The sequence below is a fragment of the Halichoeres trimaculatus genome, unplaced genomic scaffold, assembly GCF_033239565.1.
Source record: "Halichoeres trimaculatus isolate MK-OKI-2021-1 unplaced genomic scaffold, fHalTri1.1 fHalTri1_scaffold_2, whole genome shotgun sequence".
Lineage (NCBI taxonomy): Eukaryota > Metazoa > Chordata > Actinopteri > Labriformes > Labridae > Halichoeres > Halichoeres trimaculatus.
The window spans coordinates 39535312-39558294 of NW_027437180.1; the positions used below are offsets into that span (position 1 = coordinate 39535312).

General features: G+C 41.1%; 1 protein-coding gene across 1 annotated transcript in view; it reads right to left on the reverse strand.

Annotated features, from left to right (window-relative positions):
- Window positions 1-22983, reverse strand: part of lcor (ligand dependent nuclear receptor corepressor) — a 123338-nt gene that overhangs the window by 35757 nt on the left and 64598 nt on the right. The window contains exons 2-3 of the mRNA XM_074686017.1: window positions 18456-18521; window positions 7290-7369 (exon numbers count right to left, since the gene is read on the reverse strand). Of these exons, the coding sequence (XP_074542118.1) occupies window positions 7290-7369; window positions 18456-18521 (146 nt within the window). The remainder of the gene's footprint in view (window positions 1-7289; window positions 7370-18455; window positions 18522-22983) is intronic.

Below are 22983 nucleotides of genomic sequence, written 5' to 3' on the forward strand. Positions count from 1 at the left end.
GGCCCATTCCTCTGCACAGATTGTCTTTAAATCTGGAATATTCTTTGGTGCCCTCTGGTGAACCCTTTTCTTTACTTCTTTCCACAAATGTTCAGTTGGATTGAAGTCAGGTGATTGACTAGGCCATTCTAACAGATTGATTTTCTTTTTCTGAAACCATTTGAGAGTCAACTTTGCCGTGTGCTTTGGATGGTTGTCCTGCTGGAAGGTCCAGCCACGTCTCATCTTCATCATCCTGGTGGATGGCAGCAGATTCAGATCAAGAATTTCCCCATACATGACTCCATTCATTGCTCCGTCAGTTAGATGAAGTTTGCCAACACCATGAGATGAGAAACAACCCCATGCCATGATGCTTCACCTCCAAACTTCACTGTTGGTGTAGTGTTTTTTGGCTGATGTGCAGAGCCATTTCTCCTCCAAACATGGTCTGTAGTATGACAGCCCAAAAGTTCAGTTTTGGTCTCATCTGACCAGACAACATTCTCCCAGTATTCTACAGGCTTGTCAAGATGCTGTTTAGCAAACTTTAAACCAGCTTCAACATGCCTTTTCTTGAGGAATGGAGTCTTGCGGGCTGAACGTCCATAGATGCCATGGTGGTGGAGTGCAATGCCTATTGTTTTCTCTGTAACAATTGTACCTGCTGCCTCCAAGTCTTTGCCTTTACCCATCATGAGGTGTATGGTATTTAACTGCTTGGTGAAAAAAACACCTTTTTTTATAGGACCATCAATTTGCTCTAGCCCAGCTGATGTTGGTTTGCACTAATTGGAAGTTCAAGTAATAATTACTGACAGATTTCAGGTGGTATGGTGCATTTCCTGTCCAAAGTATTCAGCCTTTCCATGGTGTGTTCAATACTTTTTTCCTGTGTTATCGTACTTAATTCACCATAATCATTATCTATGGACCTGAACGTTGTGATTTCTTTTCATGTGTGGATTATTTGAGTTAATACCAATAAAACTTCTTCTTCTCTTATTTAGTACTGTGGTACAGACGCACATTTGAGATTCACCGCCCCCTGCAGTTTGGGTGATGATTCCACTGATTCCACGCGTTTCATTTTATTTGACCCAACTTTAAGAAGCTCGCTCAGACTTGAAGACAGTCTCTACGCTGAGTGGCCAGAGGAGGGCCTTTCTTGAGCTGACAGCCAATCAATCGCCTCTCTCAGACCGTCCGAGCCGCTGAACCTGACGAAGACTCCGGTCTGCCAATTAGAGATTATTATGAAAGGAGCTCGGGCTGAGTGGGAACGTGGATTCAGGCTCTGAATGAGAGGGGATTACCACCAGCGCCGGTGTTTGTTGTAATGAGCGTGCTGCTATTGTTTTTACAGCGCTAAACAGGGACTTTCAGAGTGTGCGTGTGTGTGTGTGTGTGTGTGTGTGTGTGTGTGTGTGTGTGTGTGTGTGTGTGTGTAAGAGGAGAGATGAAGCAACAAACGGAGATGAGAGCCTGGTTTTGAGGCTTTCACTATTCCGCCCGCTCCCTTTATTTTACCCCCCCCCCAGCTGGCTGGATGTGCTGGCGGTTTGCGCGGCTTCAGATCAATGAATCAATGGTTCCCGCCCACTGGAGCTCCTCTGGCATTTCACAAACAAGCAGAGGGTAATAACAGGGAGACGCAGAGAGCTTTCAAGCCCTAAAGGATGAATAAAAGATGAAAATTGTTGAGGGAGAAGAGGAATATAATTAAGCCTGCTACAAATTTAGTCTTATTATAATTTGCACGCTGACATAATTATTGACCAGTCAGACAATCCTGCTGCAGAGATTCGCCGCGCTCTCCGTCGGCTGTGTCCCATCGATTTCACTCAGCTGATTGATTTGGATTCTTTTTTTGTTTGATTGGTTGGAATCCTTTCTCCAATTACTGAGCTGTGCTAGTGTTAGCTTTATTAGCATGAGCGCAGAGACAGATGGGGGGTTGAGTGAGGGGGCGGCGGCAGCGTAAGGATGTTTTTAGGAGACAGATGGCTGACCTCTGAGGTCGGAGCGGGGTCAAGTTGAAAAACAAGCAACGGCTGAAGGAAGGACACCCCCCACCTCCTCCCTTCCTCACTTCCTTCCCTGCCTCCTTTTCTCTTTAGGCGCATCCCAAAAATAATAAGAGGCGCAAAAAGTCCCTAAAAGCGTGTTTAATATCTGCTTCCTGTCTTTCTGTGTTCTGATAATAAATTCTCCTCCCTCTGGACCGGACGTTGTCTCCGTGCGTGGACACACACACCGTACACACCAGCCCCATGAAGTCACAGTGAGTCCCTTAAACCCATTATTATTCTGCCCTCATCACTTTTTAGCTGATGAGAAACTCTTAAAGCGAGGGTTCGCTAATTTACATCCATGTCACCATCCTCCTCCTCCTCCTCTTCCTCCTCCTCCTCCTACATGTGAGCACATCCATGCACACAAACCTCCATCATTATGTCTTTCTTTCTTTTCTCCAGCTAAATTGGGGTCAAGACCGCGATGGTTAAACAACACAAATAACAAGACTGCAGCAGCAGCAGGAGGAGGTGGAGGAGGAGGAGGAGGAGGAGACAACAAGGGCAAAAAAGATGGTGGACAAAAACGAGGAAGGTTCCTTTTCTTGATCTGGGTTAAAAAAAAAAAGTGTAGTAAGCTCTTCTCAGTTTTGGTAAATTAGCGCCACAGAAGAAAATGAAAGAATGAGTCCCCTCTTTTAACACTTTGATTTGTCGTTCTTACATCCTGGATCAAACGTCCTCACTGTGTTCAGTCTGAATGTTCTGTGAATGAAGCTAATGAAGCTAATGAAGCTAACCACCATGCAGCTGGACGAACCTCGACCCTAACTACCTCAGTGATGATCCTCTCCTGGTTCATGTTGGGCTGTAAAACCTCAAACCTGTTGATTCCTGGTCCGGCTCTGCTCATGATATCGGTTTGTTGTTGTAGCCGAGTTAAAGATGCCATTATCTGTTTTTATTGGACTCCCTCGCCACCTTGTGGCCTGGAGTCTCCGCACACTGTCGTACATTTATTTTAGCGAGGTGTGTGGTTTTTTTTGGAATAGTCTTTATGCACAGTTTCTGTTAATGATTTACAGAAAATCACACAGGTATCTAGAACAAGGGTCTTCAACCTTTGCAGTGGCTCCTTGTAGCTTTAAAAAATATTATTAAAATAAAGAATTTTTATTTTTCTTACAGAGGGTATTGATGATTAAAGACACTGACACTTATTATAACTATGTGTTAAAATTTGGGTTTTATTACATATATACAGATTTCAATTCTGTGTAATTCTGGCTTAATATACATGATTGATATGTGGCAAGACATCAGCAAACAAAAAAATGATGAGTCGGGCAATATCAATTCATTTGATCAAATACAAATAACTTTTTTTTTAATTTTGAAAATGTAATAAATTCTTTTTTTTTGAGGATCTTTTAAAAGAAATTCTAGTTTGCAAATTTATTAAAATTTCTTTATTTTTCCAACTTTTAAAATTTTTAAAAATACTTTTTTAACATATATTTTTAATTTTTTGAAGATTTCAAAAGCGTCTGAATTTTTAAAGCTTTTCTTTGATACATGCATATTTTTTATAATTCAAAAACTTTTGAATATTTGCAAAATAAAAAAAAACGTTATATATTTTGTAGTATTAATAATGAACAATTCATAACAATATTAGTTTAGATAATTATTCACTAGATTTAAACTATGTATACAGTTTCATGGACTTAGTTTTTATTGTGGAGATAAAGTAGATTCTGTGGCTCCTGAACGACTTTATTCCAGGTGAGCTGAGGAAAAATGGCTCCTAAAGATGTAAAGGTTGCAGAGCCCTGGTCTAGAACAACACCATATAGCAAGTCGTATAAAGGCTTTAAAATGTTTTTATTTGTTTGGAGCTTTGCAGCTAATTTGCTAACAGTAGCTAGCCTGAGCTGGAAAACTTACTTCTATGTTTAAAGTTGAGAGCTTCAGGTCAGTCACGCTTTAGTCAGTTTAATCATCTGTATTTACCTCTGACTTCATGTTTGTACTCAGGGCTACAAGAGATCTCCCCGAGAGCCCACTGATAAAAAAAAAAAAAAAACGTCTTACAAGATGTATGCTAGCATGTAGCAAACATCAATAAAACCTTGTTTTTCCAGCAAAATAGCAACTTTCATCAATAAACACAAAAACAAGTGAAATAGTCTTTCACAAGAGAGTCATTTTTAACCCATTCAACATGTTACATAGCTCTTGATCTATCAAAAACTGTACAGAGCACTTGGCACTAGCTTGATGCTAACATACATTAGATATTCTATTAATACTAGTGGTTAGCATAAATCGATAAAACTTTTTCCAGCAGAATATCAACTTTCATCACTGAACACACAAACAAATGTTCATAACTTTCTCACAAGAGATTCATTTTCAGTCCGTTCAGCGTGTTAAGAGCTATCGTCCCGTCTTGAAAATCTCCTTTAGCGCGTCAGAAATCAGGCCACAATTAAAAACATGAACATAATTATTAATATTAACCACACAGCAACGACGAAAATGCACCGTTTTGGATGATTCGATGAAAATGATTTAATATTATTCAGTAGCACGGGGCTCTACGGTGACTGGAAGTTTACATACCACCCAGTTTTTAACCGGATATACATCATGCTAGCTCGTGCATAAGGCCTATTAAATGGAGATCAGATCAAAACAAATTTTCTTTGTTCAAGTGAGTCTGTTACATTTTGATAAAAGAAGTGAGACATCTGGTGTCTGTAAGTGGTTACTGCACGTTTTGAGTTTATTTAGTACCTGAAGCTTGCTCTGAGGTCAGACGTTACTCTACACATTCTCCTTTTTTCTTCCTGCTGGAAAATGTCTGCAAGTATTTTTAACGCCATGTTTTCTTTGTCGTTTTTGATACTAAAAGAGACTTAAAGGTCCCATATTATGCAAAATTCCCTTTTTGTAACAGTAACAGCGTCCCCAGCCTGTCTACAAACACCCTGATATGTGAAAACTCCATCGTCTCCTTCTCTTGTTTGCTCCAGACAAAGTTTGCTTTCAGGACATGTGTTTCTTACACTCGCAGAGTTGAGATCTGCCCTGCATGACGTCATGATCCTAAAAAAGTAACTCCTCCAGGCCCGCCTCTTGTCCTGCCCCTTCTGTGCAGCGCGTTTTTCACCTTAGCTGCTCGGCTGCTTCGATAAAATAAACATGGTGAAGGTACGAGCAAAGCACGGCGGTTGCTCTGTTGTTGGCTGCACAAACGAGCACAGAAGTCTTTGTTTAACTCCATCACATGAGGTTTTGAAGACTCAGTGGATTCATTTTATTTGTGATGGAGATGCTCCCACAACAACTCCTAAAATGTTGTATGTGTGTGCTCACCATTTCACTTTGAACTGCTTTCTCAACGCGGGCCAGAACAAAGCAGGATTCACCAAGAACCTGAAGCTGAAGCATGGATCAGTACCAACTGTCCAACTGCTCTACCTAGAGCCATAGCCTGATGAATGCAGTGGCGTGGCGTGGAGATTTTTTTTGAGGAAGCCAAGTGAGACAAAGCCTGTTATCTGTATTTTTTTTTAGGGAGTGGGGTACATAAAAGGCTATATTGCAGTTTGTATCGCTATTTCATTTAACGGACCTGTTAGAGTGCCCAGAGAGCGCTCGTTTTACTTACTTTGAACACCGACACACGCCCTTTAGCTCTCCCACCCTCACTCACTCATTCACACGCGTACATTGTCCTCTTGACTTAGCTTAAACATCGTATTAATTAATTCAACCGCCCACTTAAACACACAACCGGCCGCTTCATGCACACTGCTAATGTGCTAACCTCCCTGATTTCATTCAGTGGCTCGAGGATGACGATACTGTGATTTGATTGGTTTGAGGCCAAAGACGGGGTGGCTTCCCTTGGCACAGTCTTGGTCAATCACAGATGAGCAGTGTCATGACCACGGCCTCATCTGATTGGTTAATCATTTTTGTTTTTTTTCACCAAGGGACGCCAACTCAGCTTGGCTTCCTTGCGGACAACAGTGTGCAGTATCATATTTTCACCACGCATTCGCCACAGAACATTTACGAGGGCGCTGTTTTACACATTGTAAAATGCTCAATAACTAGAGGAGAGGAATAAGGAAGAGATGACGGTGACAAAACACAGAAGAAATATCGAAACTGTTAAAAAGGAATATTTTCATTAAATCACAGCTACAGTCTAAAAAGAGAGAGGAAGCATGGCTTCCCTTGGCCTCCGGGAGAAAACGCCACTGGAAGAATGTGGTTTTAGCATGGCAGCTAACGTAAGTTAGGGTTTGTAACTTAGTTTCCTTACACTACGTTAACACACATGAGTAAATAATATCAGAGACATTAAAGAGAAGATATATGGACACATATTTCACCTGAAGCTAGCTTTATATACATAATGTTATCTTTTGTTTGGATGGATGTGACTACTTGTCGCGGTAGCCCCCGGTGGAGCTAATGTTGTGCTACAGGGTAGCTAACGCGCTCTCAGCTGTTATTATGGAGGCTAAGACCACAGTCACCTCTAATGTGTGTGTTACTGCTGCAGTTTAGTTTGTTGATAGACGTCCCTCATGGTACTGTGTGGAAAAACTAACAGTCCAGGCTGAACACAGTTCTTTCTGCTCGTATAACTCTGGTTAGCACCAAGCTGCTAACGTTAGCTTTATTTACCTGATGGTAACTGCAGTAGTTACTAACCACTCAGAAACGTCCTGCTGCAGCCGTAGAGTTTGGATTTCTTCAGGCGCCTCTCCTTCTGGGTCAGACTCTGGATCAAACTGGTCTGACTGAACCACGGCGCTTCTATGAGCCATATCTACGCTCTCTGTGTAAACACTGCAGCATGGTACCGGAGCGAAAGCCACACGCTCATCCAAAGAAGTTGTGAAGGAGGCGTGGACAGGGCAGCTCATTATCATTTAGAGCTCCGCCCACAGAAACAGCTTGTTGTCAGGAGCACTCAGGAGAGGGGATGAAGTCCAGGAAATAACTGATTTTAAGGAAAAACACTTTAAACTGACTGTCCTGGGACCTCTGAGACCTGTTTGAACTTGTTGAAAAGTTGCTGAATATGAGACCTTTAACAAAATTAAATAACCTCCAACATGAAAACCTGAGATTGGAGAGACTCAATCTGTGATGTCACAAGTTGAGCAGACTCCAAATGAGCATCGGACTCAGTGTCGTACACTTTTACCTGCAGTGTGTTTGTATAACTCAGGAGGAAAACAGAGGAAATTAACAACACTCTCGTCCTACCTTAACTTTTTCACGTCTTAAGCAGCAGAAGAGACAGTTTTCATCGAAGGACCAGTCTGACACTTCGTCTGGCTCGCAGTCTGGAGAAAAGAGACAAGAGAGAAAAATAAAGACATTAAACAAACTCCAGTTTTTAATTCAACACATGACTCTGCAACAAAACCTCGAGATCGTTCCTTTCGTCGTCTGTGTTTTTATCTTTGGCTCTCTGTGAGTGAGGTGGAGATGATTAATCAGTGAAATCATCTGTTTTTCTTTCACCGTCCAGCCGAGGCTGCGGGGAGTGACAGCTGAGAGCCCACCGACCACTACACAGAACACGGAGAGCGCAAAAATGATTCACTTTTAATTTTATCTGATGATTAAACCACAGCCGTGACTAACTGCGCTTGTCAACTCTAAAATCTGAGCAGCGCGTTGACTGACGGATCAGCTCGATTCACGCTGAAATTCATCTCTGCGCTGCATGAGCGCCTCTGAGTTAGCGTGTGTGTGTGTGTGAGTGTTGGCTCGTAAATATGAGCTATCCATGCCCTAAAGCTGTGTTTTCAACACACTAATTACCCCATTTCATAACTGCATTGTGAAAAAACCTGTTTGGAGGGAGGAAAATTCACCACTTTCTGCTCATTCAAACAGGAAGTGCTTCTGGTTCGGGGTTATTTTTACCCCACTGCAACAGGCAAACACAAACTGGATGATTAAACACTGCTCCGAATGAAATGATGGTGGAGCAATAATTAAATAAGGCAGAACACGGTTTATGAACATGTACAGTTTGTTCCCTTTCAGCCACCGTAGCTGAGCTGCTGCAGTCTCTTCCTGCTTCCTACAGCTGTGATGAAAAACGACACCACTGTGGATCTAAATGAAACATCACAATAAAAAAAAATGCACTTTGTGTCAGTTCATCTTCTTCTCCTCCAGGAACCGTTGGAATTTTTCTCTTGCCTGAATAGTAGAAGAGTTACGGTAATGAAAGCAGCTTGCATCATTTCCTGCCTGTGATTGGAGCGTTGTTGCATATACAGTCCTCTGCAGTACAATGACACTGTGGATATCCTTGATAAGCTGTTTTTTGCTTCTTCAACGAGTTGTTTGAGTTTTTCGTTAGCCCAACTGGTAGGAGAGTTACGGTAATTTAAAGAAATGTGTGAAATGAGAGCTTCAGATTTTTTATTTGCATGTACGACTAAAGTGTGATTGTTAGTGATAAACTTTTAAAATTGAGAAGTTGATCAGTATTTAAAAAAAGCATTTGACCTCCTGAGATCTGACCTGTATCAGTTGAATTCAACCAGATCTGCATTTAGTCCGTCTCCGCTTCAGGTAAAGATCTGCTCAACGTGTGATGTCACACGTTGAGCAGATTCTGAGCAGAGCGTCAAACTGAGTGTTAGCAGACACATATAAAGGGCTGGGTTGGCTAATTTCACATTTTTGGAAACTACTCTGGACCCTAAATACATGAGCAACAATACTGAAAAAAGAAGGTTCACCTGAGCTTCAAGATGCTGCAAGGAGGATCTGTTTTAATGTGACTGCAGCGCCACCTTCTGGTCTGGAGTCTCACGCACACGGGAACAAGTTTTCTTTGTTCAAGTCAACTTTTTACGGACACAACACTAAGAGGAAAGTTATTTATTAGCACAGTCATGACCAAACCTGTACTTAGTAGTGCTCGTGAATAAAAAATCCTGACCTTAAACGAGCTGTTTGGATTTTGGAAATTTGCCGACATTAGCGATTCCCTTTTTTGACCAATCAGGAGCAAGTCTGACCTGATTGGTCCACCGGAGCAGATACCCCCAAACCCCCTCCCCGCCCACTCCTCTCCTCGGGAGGAGAATGCCAAAGTTGAAGAGCCATCACTGCTCTGTTTTTGGCTGTAAACAGCCACATAGCTCCATGCTCAAGCTTCCCATCTCAGAAGAAGACAGACTAAGTGTCTAGAGTTCATTTATCAAGGAAATGTTCCAGCTACACTCAGTAAAACTGAGCATGTGTGTGCTAGTCACTTCACGGCCGACTGCTTTTCCAACTTTGGACAGTCCAACAGAGGGCTAGCCAATAGACTGGTCCTGAATCCAGGCGCATTACCAACCATCCTCCAACAAACCTGGGACCCTGGAAATGTGAGTATTTTAAATGCTGTGTGCTGTGGAGCAGATGGAAGAGCTTTTCCTCAGTGTCCCCCCTGTCTCTGTGTTAGCTTCAGGATGCTAACTTTAGCTGCAGTTAGCCTGTTGTTTTAGCCTGTAATGTTAAGGTAAACGAGCTCCTCTGTTTTCTAAACATTGTGCACTTGGAGCTCGTGGCGCCGCTCTCAGTGACGTGGAAGAGCAGGGCGGTATCAGCGGTGGCTCATTTACATATGAAGGCCACGCCCACTAAATCAGAGCGTTCTGAACAGAGGGGCTATGAGAGCCTGGAAACAATGCTGCTGTGCTTGATTTATTAAAACATGTTACTACCATTTCATGAAGACATAAATGATCCAGATTAAACTGCAGAGAAGGAGCAGGATATGGAGCCTTTAATGAGTCATTATGTACAGGTAATTGAGGTGAGGTAAGAACAGAGAAGGAATGGATGGAAAAATGGATCCAAAACCAGTTTCACAACAACAGAGCTTCTGTGCACTAAGGCGACAAACCCCAGTGATCAGGTGTTGGTATTAGTGTCAGCCCTGAGCTGGTGGGCTCCCACCTGACTCAGGTGAAGCAGAGGTGACCTCCGAGTTATTTCCTCAGACTATAAGCACTTTGAGACCTTCTCCACCATAATGTCGGTGCGTTTATCCGACAGAGATCCTTCAGAACTGAAGAAAGGAGACAGACGGGGGAGACGGCAGTTGACTAGGTTACAGGCGCGCTGTTGCCATGGCGCTATACTGCCTTTTAAAAAACCTATAGTTCAGTCCGAAAACAGCTGAGTGACAGAGGGTGAGGAGGGAGGAGGGGAGGAGAAACAGGAGCGCAGAATCAATAGAGAGACAGTATACAGAGAGGAGCATACAGTATATGTCACAGCGCCAAATGTCACCTCCTCAGCAGCTCAGTTTCTCCTCAGCTCATATTCAACGAAGCAGAGGAGGTTTGAGGCGATTCAGAGGAAAGATTAAGACGATGATGACAGAGAACGGAAAAGCAGAGAAATACAGCAGCTCTAAAAGGAGGATTGCTCCACACACACACACACACACACACACACACACACACACACACACACACACACACACACACACACACACTGTGAGAGAAGCCAACAAAGAGGCAGGACTGATGAATCAGATCAGCTGTGTGTGTCAGGAGAGACGGCGGAGCGGCAGGAGCTCGCCGACAGGCCGATGAAATGTGCTTTTAGTGTGAACAGTCGGCTGCTGCTCACACAAACAGACACGACACAGCTTCCACCTTCTGTCTGCGCCTGTGTGTGTGTGTGTGTGTGTGTGTGTGTGTGTGTGAGCACTTCACACAGTCTCTCCTCCTTATTATCCTGCACATCACACCTCTGGCTTCTCTCAGTCCTCCTGACTGAGCCGCACGCCAACAGGTAGATGGAGGCTCTCCTCCCCGTCGCCTCCTCGCCCTGCGTCTGGCTGTGGGAGTCAGGGGTCGAGGGGCTGCGTTTGCACCCTCCGCTCTCGCCGTCCCCGGGAACATGCCAATTAGTTCCTGTCCCTCAGTAAACGTGACCCTGTGACCCGCGCTGTAGTCGAGTTTATCAGCGTGTGTGTGTGTTGGAGGAAGATGTTGACGGTTTGACGCGCTGAGCGTTTGTTCCTGTGGTTATCTGTCTATCACCCGCGTCAGCTGCTTCCTCTGAGAGGAGAGGATTTAAAGAAGGGATGTTTCCTCTCTTCTTCTCTGTTCGTCAGGTTTTGGAGCCAGTCACTCAAAATCTCAAAGAAAATTCAGAATCAGAATCAAGAATCGAAGGAATTTGACTCCAGCTAACACACTCTCTCTGTACAATTCTCACGAACATACCTAATATTTACAAAATAAGAAAAATAGAGCTCAAGTTGTAAAAAATAAAAAATAATAATTATAAGGAGCTTTGTACAGAAAAAAAAAGAAAAATATACACATGAGTTAAATAAAATTAAAAATGAAAATATTAAATCAGCGCACCGAAAAGAATGTCAAAGAACTGTGCAATTTGCAAAAGAAAAAAAAAAAAAATAAATATAAGGAGCTTGGTACAGAAAAAAAAGAAAAATATACACATAAGTTAAATAAAATTAAAAATTAAAATATCAAATCAGCACACCGAAAAGGATGTCAAAGAACTGTGCAGTTTGCAAAAGAAGAAAAAAAAAGAAACATGATTGTGAAAATAGAAACAGACAGAATTAACTTTGGAAAATAAACTCATAAGTCATAATTTTGCATCATGCAAAGAAACAAAAGTTGATTGAATTGAATTGAATGATGAATTCTCCTCAGCTCACAGTGAACATTGGGTCTAGCACTAGTTAGCATCAACACGCTACAGGCTGCTAACAGCATATCTCATATGTAAACAATGCGGCCATGGGTACATGTAGGATCTCTGGACACACTGGCCCTCACATAACACATATGGGTGTAAAAACAATCCTACGGTGATTTATGAAGCGTGCGTACCAGGGCCAATCACGCCGTACGCCTGATCAGCTGTTGATAAATGTGGCGGCTGAAAACAATCGTAATTTACAAAACAGGGCCCTAAATATTCAAGGTTCAGCTGGCCGAAGCCACGGACTTTACGACAAAGAGGGACACATTAGGGGGAAAAGGAAACTTCTCCATGCTGTTAATCGACAACGCTGTAGCAACAGAGGTCGAGAGGAAGTGACGCCGTGTTGTTTGGCAGTGATGTCTGACTGTTAGAAGCCACAGTATTATTAAATGTTTCTGTTCAGGTCCAGAAACTTGTAAAGTTGTCTTTTAAAGATGTGTTTGAGCTCTGAGAGAAGCTGCAGACTCCAACCTGAACCCGAACCTGAACCTGTCACAGACTGAGGAGGGAGTGGAGCTGAAGAGAGTCGATCAATTACGCACGGGTAGACCAGAGTTTATGATTATTCATACCACGAGACGAGCACATAAGTTGTGATCTCATGTTAATAAATGTCCTTTGTTATGAAATAGTCACTTTTTCACACACAGTTCATATTTATATGATCATATTATGAGGAGTGAAATAATCACCTTCACAGTGAATCCTGTAATCAAACAGCTTCCTTAAAAAAATCCAGGCTAAAAGTTTGATCCAGCGTCGTCTGAATGTTCTCTGCAGAGACTTTATCAAGGGCATGGGAGTGAATTAAAAACTGTTAACAGCATCTCTATTTTCATTTTTTTTAAAATAAATCTAATTCAACAATCTTAATATTAATCTAAAAACATCTGTTTTTCTGTCTAAAAATGTTTTACCCTCATATGATCTAATAATTTTCCTCCGCAGACGGATCTTCCTCGCCGCACCCCGCTCTCCACTGACATGAAACTTGCGTACACAAACTCTGACCTGGCGTGGGATTTGAGCATACCTGACGCCCACGTTCAGATTGATAAATGCCGATCTGTGCGTGGAAAGGAGCGTACACACATTTTTCCGGTGTACGCACGTTTGATAAACGAGGGCCACTCAGAAGCAAAAATACATACAGTCCTCGAGTTCTGTTCCTACAAAATTACGCTAAGTCAGATTCCCACCCTAAATACCCCCTAAATCTGTAAACAACTATCCGCATATATGTATTATACGTCATATTCATGGGAAACAGTACAGATAATTAAACCAGACAACATTCTCCCAGTATTCTACAGGCTTGTCAAGATGCTGTTTAGCAAACTTTAAACCAGCTTCAACATGCCTTTTCTTGGGGAATGGAGTCTTGCAGGCTGAACGTCCATAGAGGCCATGGTGGTGGAGTGCATTGCCTATTGTTTTCTCTGTAACAATTGTACCTGCTGCCTCCAAGTCTTTGCCTTTACCCATCATGAGGTGTGTGCTATTTAACTGCTTGGTGAAAAAAACACCTTTTTTATAGGACCATCAGTTTGCTCTAGCCCAGCTGATGTTGGTTTGCACTAATTGGAAGTTCAAGTAATAATTACTGACAGATTTCAGGTGGTGTGGTGCATTTCCTTGCCAAAGTATACAGCCTTTCCATGGTGTGTTCAATACTTTTTTCCTGTGTTATCGTACTTATTTCACCATAATCATTATTTATGGACCTGAACGTTGTGATTTCTTTTCATGTGTGGATTATTTGAGTTAATACCAATGTCTGGGAGAAATTTCGTTTGAATTGCAGCTTTAGAAATAAATGGGATGAGAAAAAATTTGACCCATTCAATACTTGTTTTCCCCACTGTATATATATATTTATTGGTGTCGTAAAGTTGAGAACCAGGTAAGTTGAGGACCTTCTGTAGTGAAAACACCAAAGCAGACAAAACCAGTTTTGTGTCCATGACCAACAAATCCAACTGAATCTAAATGTGGAGATGCTGCATTTAGCTTTCAGACACATTTGGAGAACACACATCTGCACAAAGCTTCCTCTAATCAGACCCTCAGTTATTTTCTCTGCCTGCAGCTGTTTTTGCCCTGAAAGCTTTGTTGTTTTTTCTGTTTTTCTCTTTTGACTCATAAAACCTCCTCCTGGGTTCATTTTCCTGTTTGTTGTGAACTCCACCACACGGCAGCAGCTTTGTGTTTTCCCTTTCAGAGAAAAACGATAAAGACGGTATTCATGCCATGAAATAAACACGAGGTGAATTTACAAACAGCCCTGGTTTGGTTTTATTGCTTGTTTTCAATCCAGGAAGCAGAGGGGAGGAATCAAAACAGGGGAGGATGATGTTGGCGTTTGTGGTCCAAAGCCCAAATTTTGACCTTCGACCCCTGAAACCTTCTCTAAAACTCAACACTGATGAAGACGTGAGCTTTCATCTTTAACGATCATCGCATGGCGTTGTTATTTTCAGACTCGGGAAGCCTGACGAGGGCTGACTGACAGCAGCGACCACGACGAGGAAGTGCCCCTTCTTTGAGCGAAATGCCACAGGGAATTCTGGGAAATGCTGGAAATGACTAATCACTGATGTAGAAGATGAAGACAGCGCTTTGAAGGGCAGGATAATTGAAAACGCAGCTTTGTTTTTCCTGGAGTGTGTGGATATTTGGAGATGTGAGTGTGTGTGATGGAGAAATCGGTTTGTCAGGATTAAATGTGGAAATCTGCGACTCTGTAGGAGGAAGCACTGAGCATGTGTGTGTGTGTGATGCATGAGTGAAAATGACGTAAAGGAGCCAGAAATATTCTAAAAATGCCTTAAGTTGTTGGGGGAGGGGTCACATGACTTGGGGACGACATGTTGACCTGGTTTCTCTGCGACCGGAGGAGGAAAGAGAAACGGAGAGAAAGATGTGTGTGCTGTGGAGTGTGTGTATTCCTCCTCTCTTTGATTCCTGTCGTTTCACACACTAAGCGTGGACACTTTTGGCGATTTGACTCCATGTTTTCGTGAATGATTACGTCCTGTGTTTCCTGTCACATGGCTCTGGGGCTCTGTGCTGCTTAAATTACATGCATACATGCATACTGTTATTTAAGCACTGTGCACTGACCTAGAGATAAACTGATAACAGCATACATGACTGCATACACAGGGCAGCTTTTACAGGATCCTAAATCCAGGATGTTTCATACATCACTGATGCACATTTACACACAGAGGCATGAAAGCAGCTCCAGTTTCCCTTATAGACTGAGATTATTTTAAAATAGTGACTTAAACGCAAAAACAAGGCGTCATCTGATGGTGAAAGAATCCACCATGAACGTCTCCAATGAGGTTATTGGATGTTAAAGCGACCACGTTTGGAGAAGAAGGTGGAGTTGAAAAAAAAGGCTGTGAGGAGTTTCTAAGATAGATTTCTACATCTCTGCCTGATCCTAATCCGCACTTTAAAATGAGATTATCAGCATCAATATAGGTTATTTTAAAATGCTACTTCTTAGCTTAGAAATTTAGCAGAGAGAAGACAGATCTGTGTTTTTCTCTGCTGAAAACGATTTCTGTGATTACTTTTGTAGACAGAAAAAGGACAGAAGAGCAGAAGAAAGATAAACAGGAGAGAGATAGAGCACGAGCTAAAGGCTAAAAGAGCTAAACTGTTTGTGCTAATGGAGACTCCAACCCAGTCAGGAGTCTATCAATGAAATGAAGAGTGAGGTTACGTTAGCTCTGATTGGTAGATGACTGGCAGGACATAACCAGGATTTACTAACGTTACACATTACAGACATGTTTCCCATGTCAGTAGCGCTACTTATAGAGAGCTACTAAACCACTGTATGAATTGACAGTTAGCTTGTTGACACATTCAGAGGTATCAAGTTGTCTTACTCAAAGGGGACATATCCTGCTTGTTTCTCCTTTTCACTAAGCCAGACTAGGATGCCTGTAAAGCATTTCTGCCCTCAGTACAAGTCATTTAGTTCCTTCATTGCCCCACAATAGCGTTCTCAATATCCTCAGTTTAGGCCATTCTGAAGATCTCGTTGAAACGCTCCGTTTGGAGAGTGACCTCCAGTAACCTCGCAACGTCACAGCTCTTTGTGCTCTGATTGGTCAGTTCTATCAGAGGGGCAGAGGGGGTAGAGCCAGGGGGCGGTTTTTGCAGCATGGCAGAATTTACAAAATCGCCACATTGGATGGAGCAGACCGAGCGAGTTTGCTGTTTGCCAAAACTTCACCGTAAGGCATTGATAGCACTAATAAAATGGCAGAGTGTAGGATACGTCCTTTTGTATTGGACCCCGAGTCAGACCCGGACGGTTCTGCAGCTCAGGAGGAAGAAAATCCACCTGGACACAGATCATCTCAGGACGATTCAGTGTGGTGAGTCAAACCGGTACTGTAACATGTAGAGTTTATACGTGGAAATATAGGCAGACTTCACCAATAAACTATTTCTATAACAGGGCTCCATCCTGCTCCTTCACTTTTCTCTGTCTGTTTTATCCATCATGCTGAAAGTGTCGTCTAAAGATCGCCTCTACCGTCAGTTCCTCACTATGTTATTACCGCAGCATTATTGTGGTCCAGGTTCACAGTGCATGTCAGAACAAGCATGCCAAACATTTTGGCTAATTTATTTAGCTTAGTTTAAATCAATCTAGCCTTCATGTTGAGTATTGGTTGACACCAGCTGCTCCAAATTTTTCAGCATTAACATTTTAACGAAATCGAAACTTAATAGTCATTACAGCCTTTAGAGTACACTTCAGGCTCCTGTGGCGCGGCCTAAGCTTTTGTCCTTAATGGCATTTTTTTCCCCTTATATTACTTTTACTTTTACACTTTAAGTCGTTTTGAAACCAGTAACTTTACACTTCCACTTTTGCTCAAGTCGATACTTAAGCTTCTACAAAAGTCTTTCTAAACCCTAGTATCCGTACTTCTACTTGAGTAATGAATATGAATACTTTTGACACCTCTACACACATTAGCTTAAGGATACTAGCCTCAGGCTGCCGATAGCACTACATATAGCCTGGTTAAAAGTCACATCTCTAAGACAGTGTGTGTGAGACTCCGGGCCAGAAGGTGGCGCTGCAGTCACAATAAAACAGATCCTTATCATAGCATCTTTACAGGTTGAGAAAGTGTAGAATTAACATCCTGCTTTAACACACCCTCTAAATGAGACCAAAACTTATAAAATGATAAATTTAAAGAGGGGGTATCGTTTTTTTTCGTTTTTTTCTTTTTCTTTTTTAAATACTTAATTCTGTCCCTCTGGTGCCCCTGTAGTATACTTACAGGCTTTATAGTTTGAAGAAAATCCCTATTTTTCTCACCCTGTTTTTGAAAACCCCTTTTTCAGCTACTGTCTTTGTAAGGCTCCCCGCTCCACAAACCCCCTTCCCTCTGATTGGCCAGTTTAATTGGCTGTCATATTTCTACACAAAAGCACAACTCAAATTGTTAAATTATGTGAAGCTTTGCAGCAAAAACCATCATGGCCTAACAGTTACAGAGGAGGTTAAATCCCTCCTTTGTCTTTATTTTGTCCCTCTGGTGTTCCTGTAGTATTTTTACATGATTCACAGTTTTAATAATATCCTTATTTTTCTCTCAGTGGTGTTTTAGAAAAACATTATTTCAGCTTCTGTCTGAAACACTTTGTTTTAGCTGCTGTCCCTTTAAGGCAACCCCCTTCTCTCTGATTGGTCAGCCCTCAGGAGGCAGACCTTGGTGTTTGAGGCCCGCTTCTCCAATGTGTCATGAATCAGTTAGGATTTCTTTATGATGTCATCATTTCAGAAAGTCTTCTGAAGATTTTGTGAATATCTGGTGCTGCTTTAACCCCCTCTTTAAACTAGAGATTGACCTTACGTCTTACTGGAAATGGTTAATTAGAGATAAAATTGAGCACAAAGTTGGTTGAAGTTGGCTTGGAAATTATCTAAATTTAACGTCTTGATGTAACCTGAAATATCGCCCCCTGCTGGCTATCACATCAAGTCTCCTCCAGAGGAAAAAAAAACAATAATTCTTTCTAACCTCATCTTTTTTGCTCCGTAATGAGCTCTACAGCCTGAGACATCTGAACATAAACATGTTTTATTTCAGTTTCAAGCAGCAAGAAGTGCGTTTTACTCTCAGCCTCTTATCTTCGTTAAAAAACAAATAGTGGAAGACGCGTCGCCGGCCTCAGCGAAGGAAACTAATGGGTGTGAATATAAAACGACTCCAGCTGAGAAGCTGCGTCTTTGTTTAAAGAGAGCCGTGCTGCCGCTGGAGGCTGGATGTAAACGCTCTTTCTGAGCATTTCAGACGCTAACAGTCTGAGAGTCACGGCTCAAAATCAGCCGCCGCGCTCTGCAGTGACATGTCAGGTCTCTGCCGTCTAAATTAAACATGGCTCTTTTATGAATTAATGATATTGTTATGTATCCTAAGCTGCAGGCGTGGTAATAAACGTGCTGGCGATAGATCAATAAAGGGATAAAGACACGACGCTTTGCACGCTGTCACTTCACCGAGGCTTGAGGCTTGAGGCTCGGCGAACAAACTAAAAAACCTTCGTCAGAAGATGGTTTATCTTCCTCCAAGTGTCATTTTAAAAATGAGAGAGTGTGTGCAGCATGTTTACCTTGGAAAAGGGTGATATCTTTGACTAGTCCTGGCCCAAACAAGCCTTCCAAGATGCTTTCAAAGCCTGAAAGAGAAAGGAGAGAAAAAAAAAACACGACATTAACACAAGCTGACATGTTTACCATCAAAACTACAGAGGACAGCCACTAAAATCCTCCATAAGGCAAAAAAAAGAAAGACACTGTCAACAAGGAATCATTTTAGAGATATTTCATCTTTGGGAGGCAGGAGGAACATGAATTACAAAGTGTTTTCCCGTAGGACTCATTTTGCTGATGCACAAAAACAAACAGCAACAAAGAAGAACAAAACACAGGAGCACAAAGAGCTCTGGATCTCTCCGGTTTGGTTTGTTTTTCAGAATAAAACGACTTTCATGACGCTATTTTTGCAGGTTTTGAGGCGTGTGTGTGTGTGTGGAGAAGACAGATGAAGACACACACACACTTAAACCGACAAAAAAGACTGTTTTTGTTTTGTTGTTTCTTCATACACACACACCAAAGACACGCACAAAAAACATGGCGTGTACAGGCATGTATTTGTTTAGTGCACCCCCCCCCCCCCCCCCCCCCCCCCCCCCCCCCCCCCCCCCACACACACACACACACACACACACACTTGTCTTTCTCTGCAGCTCTTAAAGCAAATTAGCGCTTTACCTCTAATACACCAAGCTAATGTCACTCACTTTTTTATCAAGCGGTAATACCGCCGCGCTTCTGTTGCCTGGTAACCGCATACAAAGGAGAAACATAAATACATATTGCAATTTTCATCCTGACCCCCCCCCCCCCCCCCCCCCCTCCTCCCCCCTCTCCTCCCTCCCCCACCCGCTCCTCCATCAAACAGAAACGAAGGCAGATGGAGAGAAACAGACAAAGACGCATGTGAGGTTGTGTGTGTGTGTGTGTGTGTGTGTGTGTGTGCATTTATTGCATGGAGTTGTGAGGTTAACGGAGCACATATAGACAGGAGCCACTTGTCAGGCCACATGCTTTACATTGCAGAAATAAACCCGTTTGCATGGGAATATATTTCTCTTTTATGAAATCATCACGGCCGACCTTCTGACAACAACACTTCAGCTCTCGCCGCCGCTGCCGACGGCGAGGAGGTCAAACACTCAAGGACTGCCGTGGAGTTTTTGTAGGTTTCAGCTCGATCACTGGTGATAGAAAATATCAGGTCAGGTGTGTGGCCTGTTTTTTAAAATGTTTGTGAAACACACAACGTCGTCTGCAAAAGGTGAGACAGGAAACGGTTTTCATGGGTGTAGCCACGTCAGGCCCCGAGCTTTCATCGCACAAAGTGTTCATGAAGTTATTAGAGATAGACACATGACAGAAGACTTTGACTTAATTAAGGTTTTTGTCTGTTAACTTAAGAATCAGGCCGGGACTCAGTATAAGCAAATATTAAATAGTAAAATATAGGCAGAGAGCACTGCTCAGGACATCTCTACTTTTTTCAATTCTTTGCTCATCTTTCTGAAAAATATCTCAAAAATGTGAATGAAGACATATCCGAGGTGTTAAATTTAGTGGTTTTAAGATTTTGAATTTTTTTGACAGTGTTTAAAAAAAATTATAGAAAGATTTTCAAGTTTTGTAATTTTGCAAAGTTCTTATTTTTTTGAATTTCTACAAATTTTTGAAAAAAGTCAATTTTTTAAATTTTGAAAATTTTTGAGGCTTTTTTCATTTTTTTTATAAACAATTTTTATTTATTTTTTTTCAATTTGGGCATATTTTTGGATTTTTTTTGTTCATTTTTTGTACAAATTTGCATACTATTAAAATTTTAAAATTGCAAATTTGGGGATTTTCTTTCTTTTTTTTTTTTTTTTACCAAATTGCAAATTTTTGAAATTTCAAAATTCTTGAAATATTTGCAGATTCTTTCATTTCTTTCTTTTTTAAATTACACATTTCAATATTTTTGGAACAAGTGTAAATTTTGGGATTTTTGGATTTTATTTTATTTTATTTTTTTTTTTACAAATTTGCAAACTATTCAAATCTCAAAGTTTTGGGAATAATTTCAAATTTTCAAACAAAATTTGGGAACTAATTTGCAAGTTTTTGAAATTTCAAAAGTTTTGGAATATTTGCAAATTTTCAAAACATTTTGCAACTTATTAAATTGTCAATAAGTTTGCAAATTGCTAAAATATCTGATATATCTGTTTTTTTTTTTTAATATTTACAAATTACTCCAAAATAAAAAATAAGACATCACATGAACATTTCTATGAACACAAAAAAACAAATTATTTAGATAATTATTCACTAGGTTTTTACTATGTTTAGATTTTATACCTTTTGTCTTTTTGTGGCTCCTGAATGACTTTAATCCAGGTGAGAAAAAAAGGCTCCCATGAAAGTAAAGTTTGCAGACTCCTGGTCTGGATGAACAAAAAGTGGATGTGTTCGCTTTAAAAAAGCTTCAGTGTTCAGTTTCATGGGTTTAAGTCTTGAAACACTTGGGATTTATTTCTGTGGGTGTCTCTAAACGCCTCAGTGTGACACTCTCCTTGTTTGGATGTTAAGAACCTTAAACCTGTTTTTTTTTTTTCGCACCCTGTTTAATACATGGAAGTACTTCCTCTCTAAGGCATGTTACTTAAAGTCTCCAGATTAAACACACACAGAAGAATTTGTTGTTCGTTTGCTTTTAAGGAGAACTTTGACCCATGTCCAGCGGGAGCCGGGGATTGAACCATGAACCGATGAATTATTACCACTTCGGACATTTTTGCAAATCCAATGTGCTGCAGTTTAACCGCAAAACAATGAAATATTTGTTGCTCTGAAGGGGACTGCCCAGTGTTTCCACACCACTTATTCAGAAATCCCAACAGTCCAAATCATTTTCCGCTGGAACAAAAGCTGGTTTGTACGACAGCCGGGGAACAACAAACCCTTTTTTTCATCAACCCTTTCCAAAAAAGTCCCCGAGGACTCATTAGGAGCCGCGTTGTGATCGCTCAAAGTAAATAAGCAGCAGGAAAATGTCTGAAAATGTTAGTACAAGACAACATGTGAGTGAGAAAGAGGATGTTTGGGCATATTTTAGAGATCGGGGCTTTCACTCACTGATTCAGCACCATGGACAGAGTCACAGAGCTAAAACTGAAGACACAAAGTGATGCACAAATCTTCTTTTTGCACAACGGGAATATTTGAAAACCATGCTGAGTTTGGGCAGCACTGAAATCTCTGAAAGATGAGCTTCATGTGATTATTCCTGCATCAAACACGCTGCATTAACCCAAACGTCTCACAAATCTGACATAGAAAGAAAAACAGCATCGCTTTTGTTCTGACCAACACACACTGCTTTAAACTGAAAATTTTAAAAGCAATAATGTGTGTGTTAGTGTGTTAGTGTTGGTGTCTGTGCGTGTGTGTGGAGCCAAGTCCCTCATTACCAATCCTCCATTCCTTTGACTTTGTGTTAGCTCAGAGCCGGCGCGTGCTATGTTGTGTAATTCTTTAGATGCTAACAAGACAGTGACGGAATCAAAGGCTCATAACCTCATCAACACACACACACATACACTCACATACACACATCCACGAAAGGCCTGATATAGACCATTACCAAACAATCTAGATAGGGCTGTACCTGATGCTCTAAAGCTCTACTACCTGGATGAAAACAGTCACAGTGATCATCTGGTAGGGTGGTGCAGTTTGTCAGTATGTAGACCTGGTCAGCGTTGCCAGCTCCTCAGTAAAGAGAGACGCTATTGGCTGTCCCAGATGTTGCTAAAAGTCACCAAATGACATCATCATCTAATTAGCATGATAAGCTGTTTGCGTACAACTATCATGGACGCTGTAGGAGAGCGTAGAAACATCATGGAGGTAGACTGCATGGTCATAAGACTCTAAACAATGTAAATGTGTTTACAAACATAAATAAACTTTATTGTTTCTGTCAGAAAGCAACACTCCTCCTTTATCCACGCTCAAGCATAGCTCAATTCAAATGGATGGTAGATTTGTTTCAAGTTTCTTTAAAAAAATAAAATAAAAATAAAAATAAAAATAAATAGCCCTTAAGGGGTCTGAAACTCATTCCAGAGCCTTAAAATCTACACAGTCTTCACAACAAAAACAATGAAATTAATAAAATTGTAACGTATTTAAAATCTAATGAAAAATTATTAAAACAACAAATTTTGAGGGGCTGATGAAATTTTACATGTGATGTCACAGATTTTTTATTTTTTATTAATTTTGGGGGGGGGGGGGGGGGGGGGGATTGAAATTTCCAAAGTTGGCAAAACTTAAAATAATTTTTGACATTCTTAAAAAACTTGCAGTTTTCCAAAAAAAAAAAAGAATTATCCAAAATTTGCAAAAAAAAAAAAAAATTCAGTTTTACAATTTAAAAAAAATTGCAAAAAAAAAAAGAAAAAAAAGAAAAGCGTTAGTCATTGAAAAAAAAATGCAAAAGAAATTGATATTTTTTTAATTAAAAAAATTGAAGAATTTTTGAAATGTTATACACACTTA